General features: G+C 36.7%; 2 protein-coding genes across 2 annotated transcripts; one reads left to right on the forward strand and one right to left on the reverse strand.

Moving 5' to 3' along the window:
* Window positions 1-162: 162 nt before the first annotated feature.
* PXN (Mitochondrial substrate carrier family protein) lies at window positions 163-7830 on the reverse strand. Its single transcript, XM_059602563.2, has 11 exons — window positions 7596-7830; window positions 7417-7494; window positions 7158-7232; window positions 4763-4893; window positions 4424-4478; window positions 3023-3133; window positions 2093-2161; window positions 1919-2026; window positions 1760-1828; window positions 1073-1127; window positions 163-614 (listed from the first exon to the last, which is right to left on the reverse strand). The coding sequence occupies exons 1-11, from the start codon at window positions 7674-7676 to the stop codon at window positions 421-423; spliced, it is 1026 nt and encodes a 341-aa protein (XP_059458546.1). The 5' UTR covers window positions 7677-7830; the 3' UTR covers window positions 163-420.
* A 4076-nt stretch (window positions 7831-11906) lies between these two features.
* Window positions 11907-13135, forward strand: LOC132186666 (uncharacterized). The gene has a single exon (XM_059600659.2). It carries the CDS (start codon window positions 11990-11992, stop codon window positions 12923-12925), a length of 936 nt encoding a protein of 311 aa, XP_059456642.1. The 5' UTR covers window positions 11907-11989; the 3' UTR covers window positions 12926-13135.
* Window positions 13136-13475: the final 340 nt, after the last annotated feature.

Here is a 13475-nt window from a genome sequence, read left to right on the forward strand (position 1 = left end):
CCTATAATTTTTGTTTGAGAGGACAAGGCTCAAACAATTGATGAAGAGTGCGGTGTCCAAATATAAAATACCTCCGACTTCTTAATCACCTAATAAAAATTAGGTTTTTAGTTGAAAGAGTGCAATAAATTAATTTAAAAGAAACAATTAAGGTGTCAGGAATAGAAATAAATATCAAACTCTAATATATATTATTAAATTTCTGATTCCATTTGTTCTTACAAACGGGATAATGATATTGCATGAAGAAATCAGAGGCATTTCAACGTCTAAAGTCTAACGTCTAACGTCTAGTAAGTCTAACGAATATAATAGGACCATAATCATAATGATATGGATGCTATAATGCACTCATAAACATTTATCCAAATGACACACCACAAAGATAGTGAGAGGGAAAAAAAATATCGAGAGGAGGAATCATGGAGGCTTTGATTTCACTGCGTTAATAGCATCCTTAGAAAGCAATAACCGAGCACCCCTCACAAGTTCTTCCTTAATCATGAATAGAACAGCAGCAGCAAGGACGCTTTGCACAATTTTTGTACTCATCCCTTTGTAAAAGCCATTGAACCCTTCATAGCGGATCATCTTTAGGATTGCATCCAATGTTCCTGAATCGAAGTAATGAAAGATATGCAACATTACAACCTGGGCAAGAACAAAATATCTGACAAACATGAGGAATTAGCTTTTGTTAATGTATTTTGAGAGTGTTTTTTGTTTTTGGTTTGAAAAAAGTGTTCTAATGTAATATAACAGTGAAAATTGTATTTTGTGTTTTTGGTATTGTTTTGTGTTTAAATTGTTTGTTAATGCTTTTGTTTTGCGAAGAGAACAAAAGACGGAAAACAAAAATTTTGGCGAACAAAGCCTCTTGAACATGATTATGGTTCGGTGCAGAAATTTCTTAGAAGAGCTAATATTTCAAGGAAAACCCAACCAATAATGGGCTACATATTCTTTTGTGTCTATCATACACAGGATCATGCTGCAGATAAGACTTACAACGATAGGAATTGATATTTTCAGAATAAATGGTGCAAGTAAGAATCACCGAAACAATTCGAACCTTTATAATGATGCCTTTTATCTCCAGTAGAAACCTGTTTTGCTTGAAGTCGTGACTGCAATGGAAGAGTATTAATAAGAAAAACCAATATAAGTTACACCAACAAATTAGTGAAAATTTGAATAGATCAGCCTATTTTGAAAGCGCATCTTTCAATATATATATATATATATATATATATATATATATATATATATATATGCTTACAAGGTTATTTCAACTAAAACAAGGTTAGTACTCCTCCTGCATATTCAATTTCGACACCAAATGCATTAGAGTAACATTTTCTCTTTCCAGTTCTACCCATCATAAGCTAAATCTCTGCCGAGATATCTGCTGAATGACCTATATTATTGGCAAGTTTTCCCCTTGTTTCCAGGACAAACTTTTGTTCCCTCTTGCTTACTGATAAAACTTGTATCAGCTAGCCAAAGGCCCAAAACCAACAAGTTGCTAAAATTCAAAAACAGGGCAGGAGAAAATGCTTGAGGAACTAACATAGCCACTTAAGCTTTAGTTATTAAAATTAAGTCCGGAATTTCAGACATTGCAATCAACTTCACAGGGTTGATGTTGGCAAAGAGCAGTCCAAAACAAGATTTGTGAGTTTAATTGCAATCCATTCAAGTTTTGAGTTAAGTCAACACTGCTTCATAAGCAGTCATTTCTAGAAGCTGATTCATATACCTTAACAACTAAAAGAGGATACGTCACAACAGTAGCTCCAAGTTTCGCCAAAGCACCAAGAAGAAATATCTACCAAAATCAGGCAATCTGTCAGCTAAAAAACCTAACATTTTAAGGGATGGGAAGCAAAATGGGAGCATGGAAGTGCTGAATCCAAACCTCTAAAGCAGTCACTCCATTGTTGCCCTTCTTACTTAAGGCACGTTTTTTCTTCAGCCTCTTCAACATAGTTTCGTACAGCATGAACTGCATGGAAGGATTGCTAACCTGCGATCAATAGCAGGAAGAATCAGTGATGTCCCTTAGCACAAATAAGAGCCACTTCTCACGTACCATGATCAATGTCGGGAATACACCTTTCCAGAAACCCCGAACTCCAGCTTCATCAAAGACTTCTTGAATCTGTAAATGTTCCTCATTAGATTAAAAATTAGAAAAAAGCATTAAAGCCCACGTCATCTGCATTGCAAAACTAAAGTCAATAGAGAAGTCAACAGCAAAACAATTATGCCTCCCAGTCAAATTTTATGCGTACATAGACATAATGCAAGCTATAGATGCAAACGCCAGAACCCAGCAGATGAAAAAAAGAATGCTCACAGCACTACTTTTCTCCTCATTAATCAATTTGCTATTCCTTTTCTCCTCGTTTTCTTCACTCCCTAATACGAACTACTTTTAATACTCTGAGCCGCAATTAATCAGGAGAAATGCTACACACATTTTCGCTCCCACAGTTACAAATGCACACTCATTGATGTAATAGTGAAAATCACTATTGGATTTTAGATGAATTATTATTATTATTATTTTTTTTTTGAATGGTGATTTTCACAACATCATCAAAAAGTGTGAAGTGGGAGTGTGAAACATTTCTCATTAATCAGTATTGGCACTTGAAATTCTATGTTTGTAAATGTCAAGTGTTCTCTTTCATTTCTATTTCTGCCTTCAACAATCAATTGGCTAATTGGCTAACAAATCTGCATCAGATCTATTGGACAACAGCAACAATGATAACAAATTCAATCTATCAGTCCACCAGAAATGTGAAATATATCCGAATTACTGTCATGTCCTTATAGCATATCCTCCACCAGAGGATAATTATGATCCATTTAGGTGAAATATGATGCAATCACGAATGCTTTCATACATCTTGTATAGAAGTTTGAAACCAACAGGAGGAGTAACCTTATAAGCTCTAATGTCATCGAATCCCTAAAAAGGGGGAAAACTCTAAAAAAAAATTATTGTACATACCGCATGACTAGTTCCATAGGGAGGAAGCTCACTTGCAGCAGGAATTGTTTCATCTGGAGTTACAGACAGTGTCTGACCAGGGTGGGACTTCTTTGAGATTTTTGAATGTGTCTGTATGGAAAACTTCGTTAAGTGATAAAATTAAAAAATAATAATAATAATAATAAAATTAAAAATTAAAAAAAAAGGACGAAACTCTTGGACTCACTAAGAGTAATAATTGGTAAAGAGGGGGAGGGGGAGATTATGTTTCCATTTATTCAATTTAGTTTCAAACACAGAGAAGAGAATTCATGATAAAATTAGTTATTTACATTATAAAAAAAATGCATATCATAAACTATCAAAATTTTGAAAGAAGAGCATGGGTTCTAACATTATAGGGTATTTTAGAATCTTGAAAGAATATAAAAACCATGAAGATATATAGTTAAAAACAGGAATTAAGAGATACTTTTTAACTAGTATAATGCATTTTAATTGGAGTACTTTTTAGCTATCAGACAAAGCTTTGCAGAATTACAAAGTTTCACCCTAGCTTGCAAAATTCATGACAGCTTCCCTTGTCACAACCCATAGAAAGTGCCAACCACATATGCGATATCACTCCAAAAGAACTAGTTAAGTTACAATTGGAGTTCCTTAAAATCACTTATAAAGCTCAATCTCACCAAGGAACCAATATGGGACTTAGCACCCATAAGCAATTTTAAAAGCTACCCATTAATGTAGGCAATTCATCTAGAGTGTTACAATATCTTCCACTCAAATTCCTGACATCCTTGTCAGAGCCCACACCATGCAATGCCTCATCGTCTCATGGTGTTACTAGGTTGCTCTAATACCATTTGTCACAACTCAAGAAAAGTGCTAATCACATATGCATTACCACTCTAAAAAGATTAGTCAAGTTGCACTTGAAGTTCCCTAGAATCACTTATGAAGCCCAGTCTTTCCTGGCAAGAAACCAATGTGAGACTTAATACTTATGAACACCTTTATAATCTACCCACTCAATGGGGCAATTCATCTTTCCAATGTGCAACCAACTTTCTGGAGTGTTACACTATATGAGTTTTGACCATCAGTACAACATAACGTTGTCCAAGGAAACAGATATTATGATCTAAACAGAACGAATAGGTTGGCTTCCCAACTTCTGCTACTTGGAACACTATCAAGACTATGATTCCATAGGTCTTGAGAACTGATAAGAAAGTCGGCATAGAAAAATTTAATCAGCTGAGGTTCCAATAATATTTCCAATGTAAGTTTTTGCCAAAGTAAATCATAAAAAATAATACAAGAAAAGAGCAACAGCAGCATATGTGGAAATCAAAATTTTGTGTCTCACATTTTAACATGAAAGAAACTTGAGGGTTATGTCAATTTGTTTTTTACCTGCATTCGTGTAACAACTACCCATATAGGGTTTGTCAAAAGCACATTCAGACACCTACAAAAAGGAAATTTTCAAACAGCTTTTGAGCAGAAAATTACATGAATTCAAAAGAAATAATCAAAGGGAAGAAGACAAAGCAGCAACTACTATGCACAATTAAATTTGAGGCACCTAGGGATTTACAGCTATTCTTGGGGGAATAGTAAGAAACAATGATTGTTCAGCCCTAAATTGTATAACCAAAGTCAATCACCCACATAATTTGTGAATAGGTCCGGAAAAAAAAAAAAAAAAAAAGGAATTTATGATATTGGAACTCCATAAACAAAATAGATCACCCTGATAAAGCAGCCACCAGAAGTGATGACAACATTCCAACCGATCCATCACCAATCCCTATTTTCATACGTTCAAGCGAAGCAGCTTCAGCCTTGTTCCTGAATATTTGATAGAAATAATAGTAAACACCCTGTACCATAAAATTGCAAGTATATAAGAAACCAGAAATCTAAATAAACTAAAGATGCAGATTCATGGAATGTAAGTTAATACACAACCTCTTTTAAACCTCTCAAGCTCCCCAAAAATTTAAAAATATCCCCCAAAAAAGTCCGAAAAAATCTTCCTGGTACCCCAAAAATTTGAAAAAAGTCTCCTCTTAGCTCCCCCCCACCCCCCCCCCCAAAAAAAAAAAAATGAAAAACCTTATAACACCTATTTTTTTTATAAAAAAAAATCCATAACACCACCAAAATCTGATAAAATACATAATATATGAAACAAATAAAAAATATTTAATTATTTATAATATTTAGTCCCTCCTCCACCCCCTTAAAGATGAAGTTCTGGCTCTGCCACTGTCTGCATCATGTGGTACTAGAGAAGTTTAGTGAGCAATTCAAGACACAAGAAAAGAAGAAAAAAAATATATGGCTCATCTTCAAAAAGAGTTCCACAATTGACCTAAAAAAGGAGCTGTCTCTCCCTTATAGTCATTAGAAGACAACATAACGACTATGATATGAAGTTTGGAGATCCACCGGGCACATAGTCTATACAACTGGAGATAATCTTCTCCAATCCATTAAAATTTGATCCCAAGTGTTCAGGAAGCAACTGATACCTACTAATTAAACCTAAAACCGACATTTCACATGCTTGAGCTTAGCATTAAGTGACATCCCTTCGCTTGGTTGGCCGCTTTAGATAAGATCCTTACTTAGATAACTTAAGGATGCGGCATATCATTGTAATAGATTGGTATTGCTTGTGTAAAAAGAGTGGGGAGTCCGTTGACCACCTCTTACTCCATTATGAGACTGCTAGTGCCTTATGAAATTATCTTCAGCTTGATTGGTTTAACATTGGTCATATCGATCGAGTGAGAGATCTCTTCGCTTATTGCAGGGAGAAGTTTGGTAGCCTTCAAAGTGAAGTTGTCTAAAAGATGATTCCATTCTACTTGATGTGGTATATTTGGAGAGAGAAAAATGACTAAAGTTTTGAAGACAGAGAGAGGACAATGGCATGGTTAAAGGCCTTCTTCTTAACTACCTTTTTCATTGGATGACTGCCTATGATTGTCTTCATATTTTTAGTTTTCATTACTTTTTTTTTTTTTAATCTTTTTCCGGTTATGCGTTTCTCTTATATTATATACATTATGTGTACTTGGGTTCGCGTTTTATTTTTAATGAAATTCGGTTACTTATAAAAATAAAAATAAAAAAATTAAGAGACATTTCATATGCTTGAGCTTAGCATTAAGTGACATCCTTTGCTTGGTCAGTCGTTTTAGATAAGATCCTCACTTTGGATAACTTAAAGATGTGAAAAATCATTGTGGTAGATTGGTATTGCTTGAGTAAGAAGAGTGGAAAATCTATTGACCACCTCTTACTCCATTGCAAGATGGCTAGTGACTTATGGAACTATCTTCGGCATGATTGGTTTACATTGGTCATGCTTGTCGAGTGAGATATCTCTTCATTTGTCGGAGAGGAAAGTTTAGTAGCCTTCAAAGTGAAGCTGTCACGAAGATAATTCCGCTCTGCTTGATGTGGTATATTTGGAGAGAAAAAAGAAAAAAAAAAAAAAAAGACCAAAGCTTTTAAGATAAAGAGAGGATAGTAGCGGGGTTAAAGGCCTACTTTTTAATTCTCTTTTTTATTGGATGATTGCCTATGATTGTTTAATTCCAGTTTTTATAACTTTTTTATCCGTTTTCTTTTACCGGTTACGTGTTTTTCTTGTATATGTCATTTGTACTTGGGTGCACCCTTTAGCTTATAATGAAATTCGGTTACTCATAAAGAAACAAAATTAAGTGACATCCTAAATTTCTAGAATTTCCATTTTCAAAGTTACAAGTTTATGATTGTAATGGACAATTTTTTAGGCAGACAGGACAACCTAAAAAAACCGAGGCCGGTGCAGATAACATGTCACATAAAACGAACAAAATGATGGCACATTTTCCAGAGTCCATGGGACCACGTGCCATATGCTTTGAAAATCAAAATACACGCTAGTCCAAACAAATTTACATCATATAAGCACAGTTTTGTTGAGGTAACATGACAAACATCTGTGCGCGGTGCCTAATAACTTGTATAACATAACCAACTCAATTTGCAAGGTTGAAAATGATCTCTTTGAAAAAAATATAGAGTTACAATAACATTACAATGAAGCAATAGCAACAAAAGGCAATTAATAACCAAATCCGCTCACCTGAGACGCAGCTGTGCCCGCTAGTGACGGTGCTAACCCTCCGTACAATCGTCCCCATCCCTCTTGTTTTACCACCTACATATTTTTCCAATTACAAAATAAAAATAAATTCAAAAAAAAAAAAAAGTTCCGTTTGGTCACCGAGAAAAAGTAGTAAAAGTTCATTTTCTCAGCTATCAAAGGGATTCATAAACAAAGAGAAAATATAAAGATTGCACTAAATTATTATTTTAAGAACCACAGAGCGAGAGAGAGAGACCTGACACATTTGTTTAATGGTTCCATGCTTCCTCTTCTCCTTCTTCAGATCACGCTCTGTTTGTTGACGCGTATTCACCTACAGATCCACGCAACAAAATCACAAAACTAACCCCCAAGAAAAAGCAAAACGAAGTAAACGCATACGGGAAAAAATAGATGAAACAGGAAAGATCATACGGTTTGAAGAGGATAGGTGATGAGCTGTGCTATGATCCCCCCACCGGCTCCCGCCAGCCCGTTGATCAAAGCGTCCGACATATTTTCTCGGGAAATTTGTTGAAAGAGGCCTTATTTTCTCGGGAAAATGCGTTGAGGCATGGAGGGAGAAGAGGAGATCCAGCAGCCCACGGAGAGAGAGAGTATCTCAGATTTTGGCTGTGCAAACAAATTTGCACATGCCGATGCCGCTATGGGCTTGTTTAGTTGGTTGTTCCGTTCAAGAAAGTAAATGACGTTGAGTACGGTCGCTTTTTCTACAAATATGACTATTTTACCCTTGCAAATTTAAATAAATACCGATGTTTGTTCTCGTGGTCCCGTGGACTTGGTTCGATCTAGAAAGCAAAAAGAAAAGTCGTCTAATTAGAGTGTCCCAACGGTTTATGAAAGCAAAATGGTACTCAATTATATTTTTAAAAAATAATTCTAAAAAAAAATTAATAACTTTTTTTGTAGGTAAGTTTTAATGCTTTTATTTTTTTTCTCCTTAAGTTTAAAACAAAAAATAAATCCTAATACCTTAGATTTTAGAAAAGACCGAATCACAACCTCTGTTAATTTTCATCCATCCCAAGCCACCCCTAGTTTGACATTAGGGGTGGCTGAACCAGTCTGGGGGTGGCCAATGGCTAAAAAATGGTGGCCGAAACCACCCTCAAGGCCCTTGGGGGTAGCTCGGCCCCTCCTGTAGGCAATGGGGTGGCTTTGACCACCCTCTGCGGCGCCTTTAGGGATGGCAGAACCACCACCAAGGCTAAAGAGATGGACAAAAACTAACGGAAGTGGTGATTTGGTCTTTTCCAAAATCTGAAGTACAAGATTTGTCTTTTTAAAAATCTAGACAAAAAAAATAAAAACATTAAAACCCAAGTACCAAAAAAAATTATTAACCCAAAAAAAAATTATTTATTTTGGTTAAGAACCATTCCCACCAAAAACACCAATGAAACACCCATATGCCAGCAGCAACTAACCAAAATAACTAGCACTCAAACAACATTACGCGGCATTTGAAAGATAGATAATTGTTATACTACTCAATTTTTATTTTTTTTAAGTTAATTTTTAAATAACGTAATATATATTATTTTGAAAAATGTGTTACCAACTTATGAAATGTTGACACATTATTTATAAACTAATTTTTTAAAGAAAAAATTTAGAAAGTATAGCATTTCTCATCCCCAATTAACACCAAAATTGGCTTACAAATAGCATCTAAACAAAATTAACACCAAAAATTCTAGTAGCTAGCAACAAAACCTTCATGCATCTCGTCCCCAATGTCCATCGATGGAAAATTGCTCACCGGCGTAGAGCTTAGGTGAAGGAGTGGAAGAAGAAGATGTGAGCTTGGAGATGGAGCATGATCTCCAATTGAAGATGGTCATGACCCAGTGTAGGGGTTTACAAGTGGTTGCGGTTAGTGGTTATTGGCTAAAACCGCTAACCGCAACCACCTAAGACGATTAGCTGTTATTTTATACTCGGCGGTTAGTGGTTATTCAAATTAATAACCGACGATTTTATAATCGTTATTTCTTTATATGGGCTTTTGGGCTTTTTGAAGTATTTTGGACCTTCATTGTGCCTATTTTTTGTGCTTATTTAAATAGTTTTGGGTCAAAGTGTTTTAAAAAACAATGAATATAATTAAACCTTATTACTAACTCGTATTTAAAACGACACTGTTTTGGTGTTTAGCACCAAAACGACGTAGTTTTAATGTCATATTTTTAATATAAAATATAAAATATATATTTATATTATTATATACAGGGTAAGCGATTAGTGGTTATTAACCGCTTTTTCCTACCTCTAAAACCACTAACTGTCCCGCCCTATAAGGAGTTAACAGTTTTTTCTAATCGTTTGCCAAAGCTAATTGGATGGAGGGGGATTTTACTTATTTGTTTGGCCATTTTAATTAAAAAGATAAAATGCATAAGCTATTGGGAGTACTCTTTGAGTCCGTTTGTTATTATGATTTCAAAACGTGCGATTTAAAAATAATGATTCAAAACGTATAATTTAGAAATTTGCAATTTGAAAATATAATTTTTTTTAAACGCAATTTAGCATTTAAAAACATTCCTTTTTTTAATTAAAATTACGCATTTTTAAAAACACATCATCTTGTCTCCAATTTAAAAACATATATTTTTTTACATTTTCAAATCATAATTTTTTTTTTTTTTTTAAAAAAAAAGCATTCTCAAATGATATATATTTATATGATTTGGTTTAAAATCGCATGTTTGATATGCGAAATTGCAATGATAAACGCACTTTTAAACTAACGAGTAACACTATTGCTACATATGTCAACATATATATGAACAGAGTCATATTAGTCATTAAAATATAATTTAACACTTTTCAATGAACTACTGTCTCGTGTAAATAAGTTACAAAAAACATGTATAGATCTAGTATTTTTCTAATTTTTTTCTTTGCAAAATTTTCATGTAATTATAATTTGTTATAATAATCATTTCAAAAAAAAAAAAAAAAAATTTGTTATAATAATATTATGATTTAAAAGAATTACAACATAAACAATATAGTAACTTAACCGTCAAGAAAATTGTAACACGATTTTGTTTAATCAGAAAACACAAAATAAAACATAATAATAATTGCATCTCTCTCTCTCTCTCTCTCTCTCTCTATATATATATATATATTAAAGTATGCAAATCAAAACCCTAATTCCTTCTACGTGCTCTCCGACAAATATATAAAGACTCCTAACATTGTGCCTGAGATTGAGCCAGAGGCCACAAGCAGTAACTTTCTGAGCGATTTCTTGTGTAGAAGGGGATTATATCGATCAATATTTTCTCGTATATTTTTGTGTTTTCGAATTAACTTCCATGGCTGTCTTTTTCTGTCTGCCTACGGCCGCACCCCGAAAGAGAAAATCAGGGAATACAGAGGAGGCCGAAGATGATGATTATCAAGCAACGGTTGGGGCGTTGTTGAGACATGCTGCTGCATTAAGTGAATATCATAACAGAAGATTCTTAGTACACGACATCGTTTGTTGTGTCACAATCCACCACGCCACGGGCATCGACGACCCTTTTACCAATCCTTCTGCTGCATGTTACAACCGGGTTTATCGGGTTATATACCACATAAAGCCCGGGGAAGAGTTCTTGACGGCGGAAAGCGAAGGCTTGCCCGACCCGGTTTGGAACAGTAAGGAGTGCATCCCGTTGAGCAGGCACAAAACGTACGAGATGGTCTTGGACGTGGTTCGGGTTCGCAGCGGAGACCCGGAAACCTCCACCGGCATGGTTCTAGTAGGCAGCGCTGCGATCCCTTTACCAAAGAAGCTCTACAGAAAAACCACTAAGCGGGTTGCGCTTGCGAAACTTGAAGGGCAAGGGTGGGATTACCCTTCTGGAGGCTACTTAGCAGTGTCTATGGAACTCAAGGATGTTGAATTAGTACCTAGTGTTGTGTGTGTGTTACGAAGGTGATTTCTTTTTCTGCCCAACTTTAAATATTTTTATTATTTGATATTAATTTATATTTATGAGTTTTTTATGAAAGAAAATCAGTTGTAACTCAGCTTTTACAACTCTTACAAGCCATTGATTGTTGATTACCGTTTTTTTACATGCCATTAATTTCTTAATTTTATTGCATATGATAATTGTCAAGTTTGATGGCATTTGTTATGACCATTTGGCCATTATATTTTATTTATAATATTAGAAAATTCACCAGCACATATATATTGATCTATCCAAAGAGAAAGATATAGTTTTATTTCTAATACGCATAGTGTGTTGTAAAACACTTGTTTCATGGCATAAAGCCATATGCTATAGTATTGACTTTTCTACCAAAAAAAAAAGAAAGTTGTAGATGATCACCCCAATTTTTCTTGGGTAGATAATGGGCACTCTATGTGGCAAATCGTCGAATTTGGCATATGTGCATAAAAAAATCGTTAACTTTAACAATAAAGTGTCGGAGAGATCTGAATCTACATCATTGTATCATATGGTGTGTAATTATACAACACTTTTATTTATCGGATCATATGAAACGTATTGATTCGTCCGCATATCTATTAAAGGCAGTGTATCACTTTACAATACAATTTGAACAAAGGAAAAAAAGAATTGGAGTATCAAATTGAGTCTTTGGTGAATTATGCTTTGGGTCACGTGGACCGTACGATCTACTTACACTATCAAGGGCAAGACCGTCATTTGGAACCTAACAACTTGCCCTTTATTTCTCCTAAACCAACAGCCTGCTTCGTCTTTTATCTTCTCTCGATCAATTATATTATACCCTACGCACCCTTCCTGCGCACGTTAGCACAGACCGCCATGGCCTCGTCTCGCCCTCCGCCACCGAAGCCTCTGGACCTGGAGCTCACCATCGTCTCCGCTAAGCACCTGAAGAACGTGAACTGGAAGAACGGCGAGCTCAAGCCCTACGCGGTCTTCTGGGTCGACCCGGACCGCCGGCTCGCCACCAAGTCCGACGACTCCGGTTCGACCCATCCCGTCTGGAACGAGCGGTTCACGCTCCCACTCACCCTCCAACTACACGACTCCGTCCTCACCCTCGAGATCTTCCACTCCAAGCCCTCCGAGACACCCAAACCCTTGGTCGGCACCCTCCGCCTCCCGCTCAAGAACCTGGAAAGCCCAGACGACCAGAACCGGATCCGAAAATTCGAGCTCACCCGCCCATCGGGTCGCCCCCAGGGCAAGATCCATGTAAAGCTCGCCGTTCGTGAACGCCCTCTGCCGCCAGATTACCATATTGCCCCTCCACCGAGCTATTTTTACTCCAGTGCCCCTGTCATTCCTCCTCCGCGCGACTACAGGGGATACCCGCCTTCGCCGTACACGTCGCCGCTCCCCGCGCCCTCTCCGTCTCCGCCGCCTCCATATCAGTACAGCTCGTATTCCGATGCCTATCCGGGGTACTACTCCGGGTATTACTCTAACGCGCCGCCACCGCCCCTCCCGCCGAGGCCGTTCTTCGATCGGCCCGTGAGTTACAGTGGGCCTGGTGGGCCCAGTGGGCCGTCTGCCCCGGTGGACTACTCGCAGTATGAGCAGAAGCCCAGGAGCTCAAAAATGGGCGTGGGGACGGGATTGGCTGTGGGCGCGGTCGCTGGAGCTTTAGGTGGGCTCGCGTTGGAAGAGGGATTGAAGTATGAGGAGGAGAAGATCACTGAGAGAGTTGAGAATGACATGGCTGCGCGCGACGATCAGAGCGATTATCACCCTGGTTATGCTGACTTTTATTGATATAATTGCGATCGAAATTGGCGAGGCTAAATGTGTAAGTGGCCAATGCTGGTTTGATTTTAGGGTACATATATATGTGTGTGCGTATACATGTTGTGTTGAATTTGGGTCTAGTTTTAATGCTTTGGATGCTTGCATTTATCGGATGAAACTTAGTTTGGTATTTATGAACTTTATTATGGTAAATAAATGATGGGTTCTTCTAGCTCAGGGAGCTTGGCATATATGGTTGTATGTTGAAAATTAGGGGGAGCTGCCTCAGATTCTATACCTTACTTTTGGGAATTCATTATAATGCTACTGACGATGGATAATAGATGTTTGCATTGTGACTGATTTCTATTGTTTGATTTTCGAAGCACCTTAGCTTGTGCCTAGCTCAACACCCTTGTATAAAGTCAGTAAATTGACCCATTTGCGTCTCTTACCATGGTATCTGGTTTTAATCATGGAAACAGAAAGTTTGTGTTGGTGGAATGTGGACAAGTGTTTTGTCTTTGGATTAATAAGGAAACAAGAAAAAGTGAAGAATCGTGGTTAAATCTTGTGT

This window comes from Corylus avellana, chromosome 6 (genome assembly GCF_965113065.1).
Source record: "Corylus avellana chromosome 6, dhCorAvel1.hap1.2, whole genome shotgun sequence".
NCBI lineage: Eukaryota > Viridiplantae > Streptophyta > Magnoliopsida > Fagales > Betulaceae > Corylus > Corylus avellana.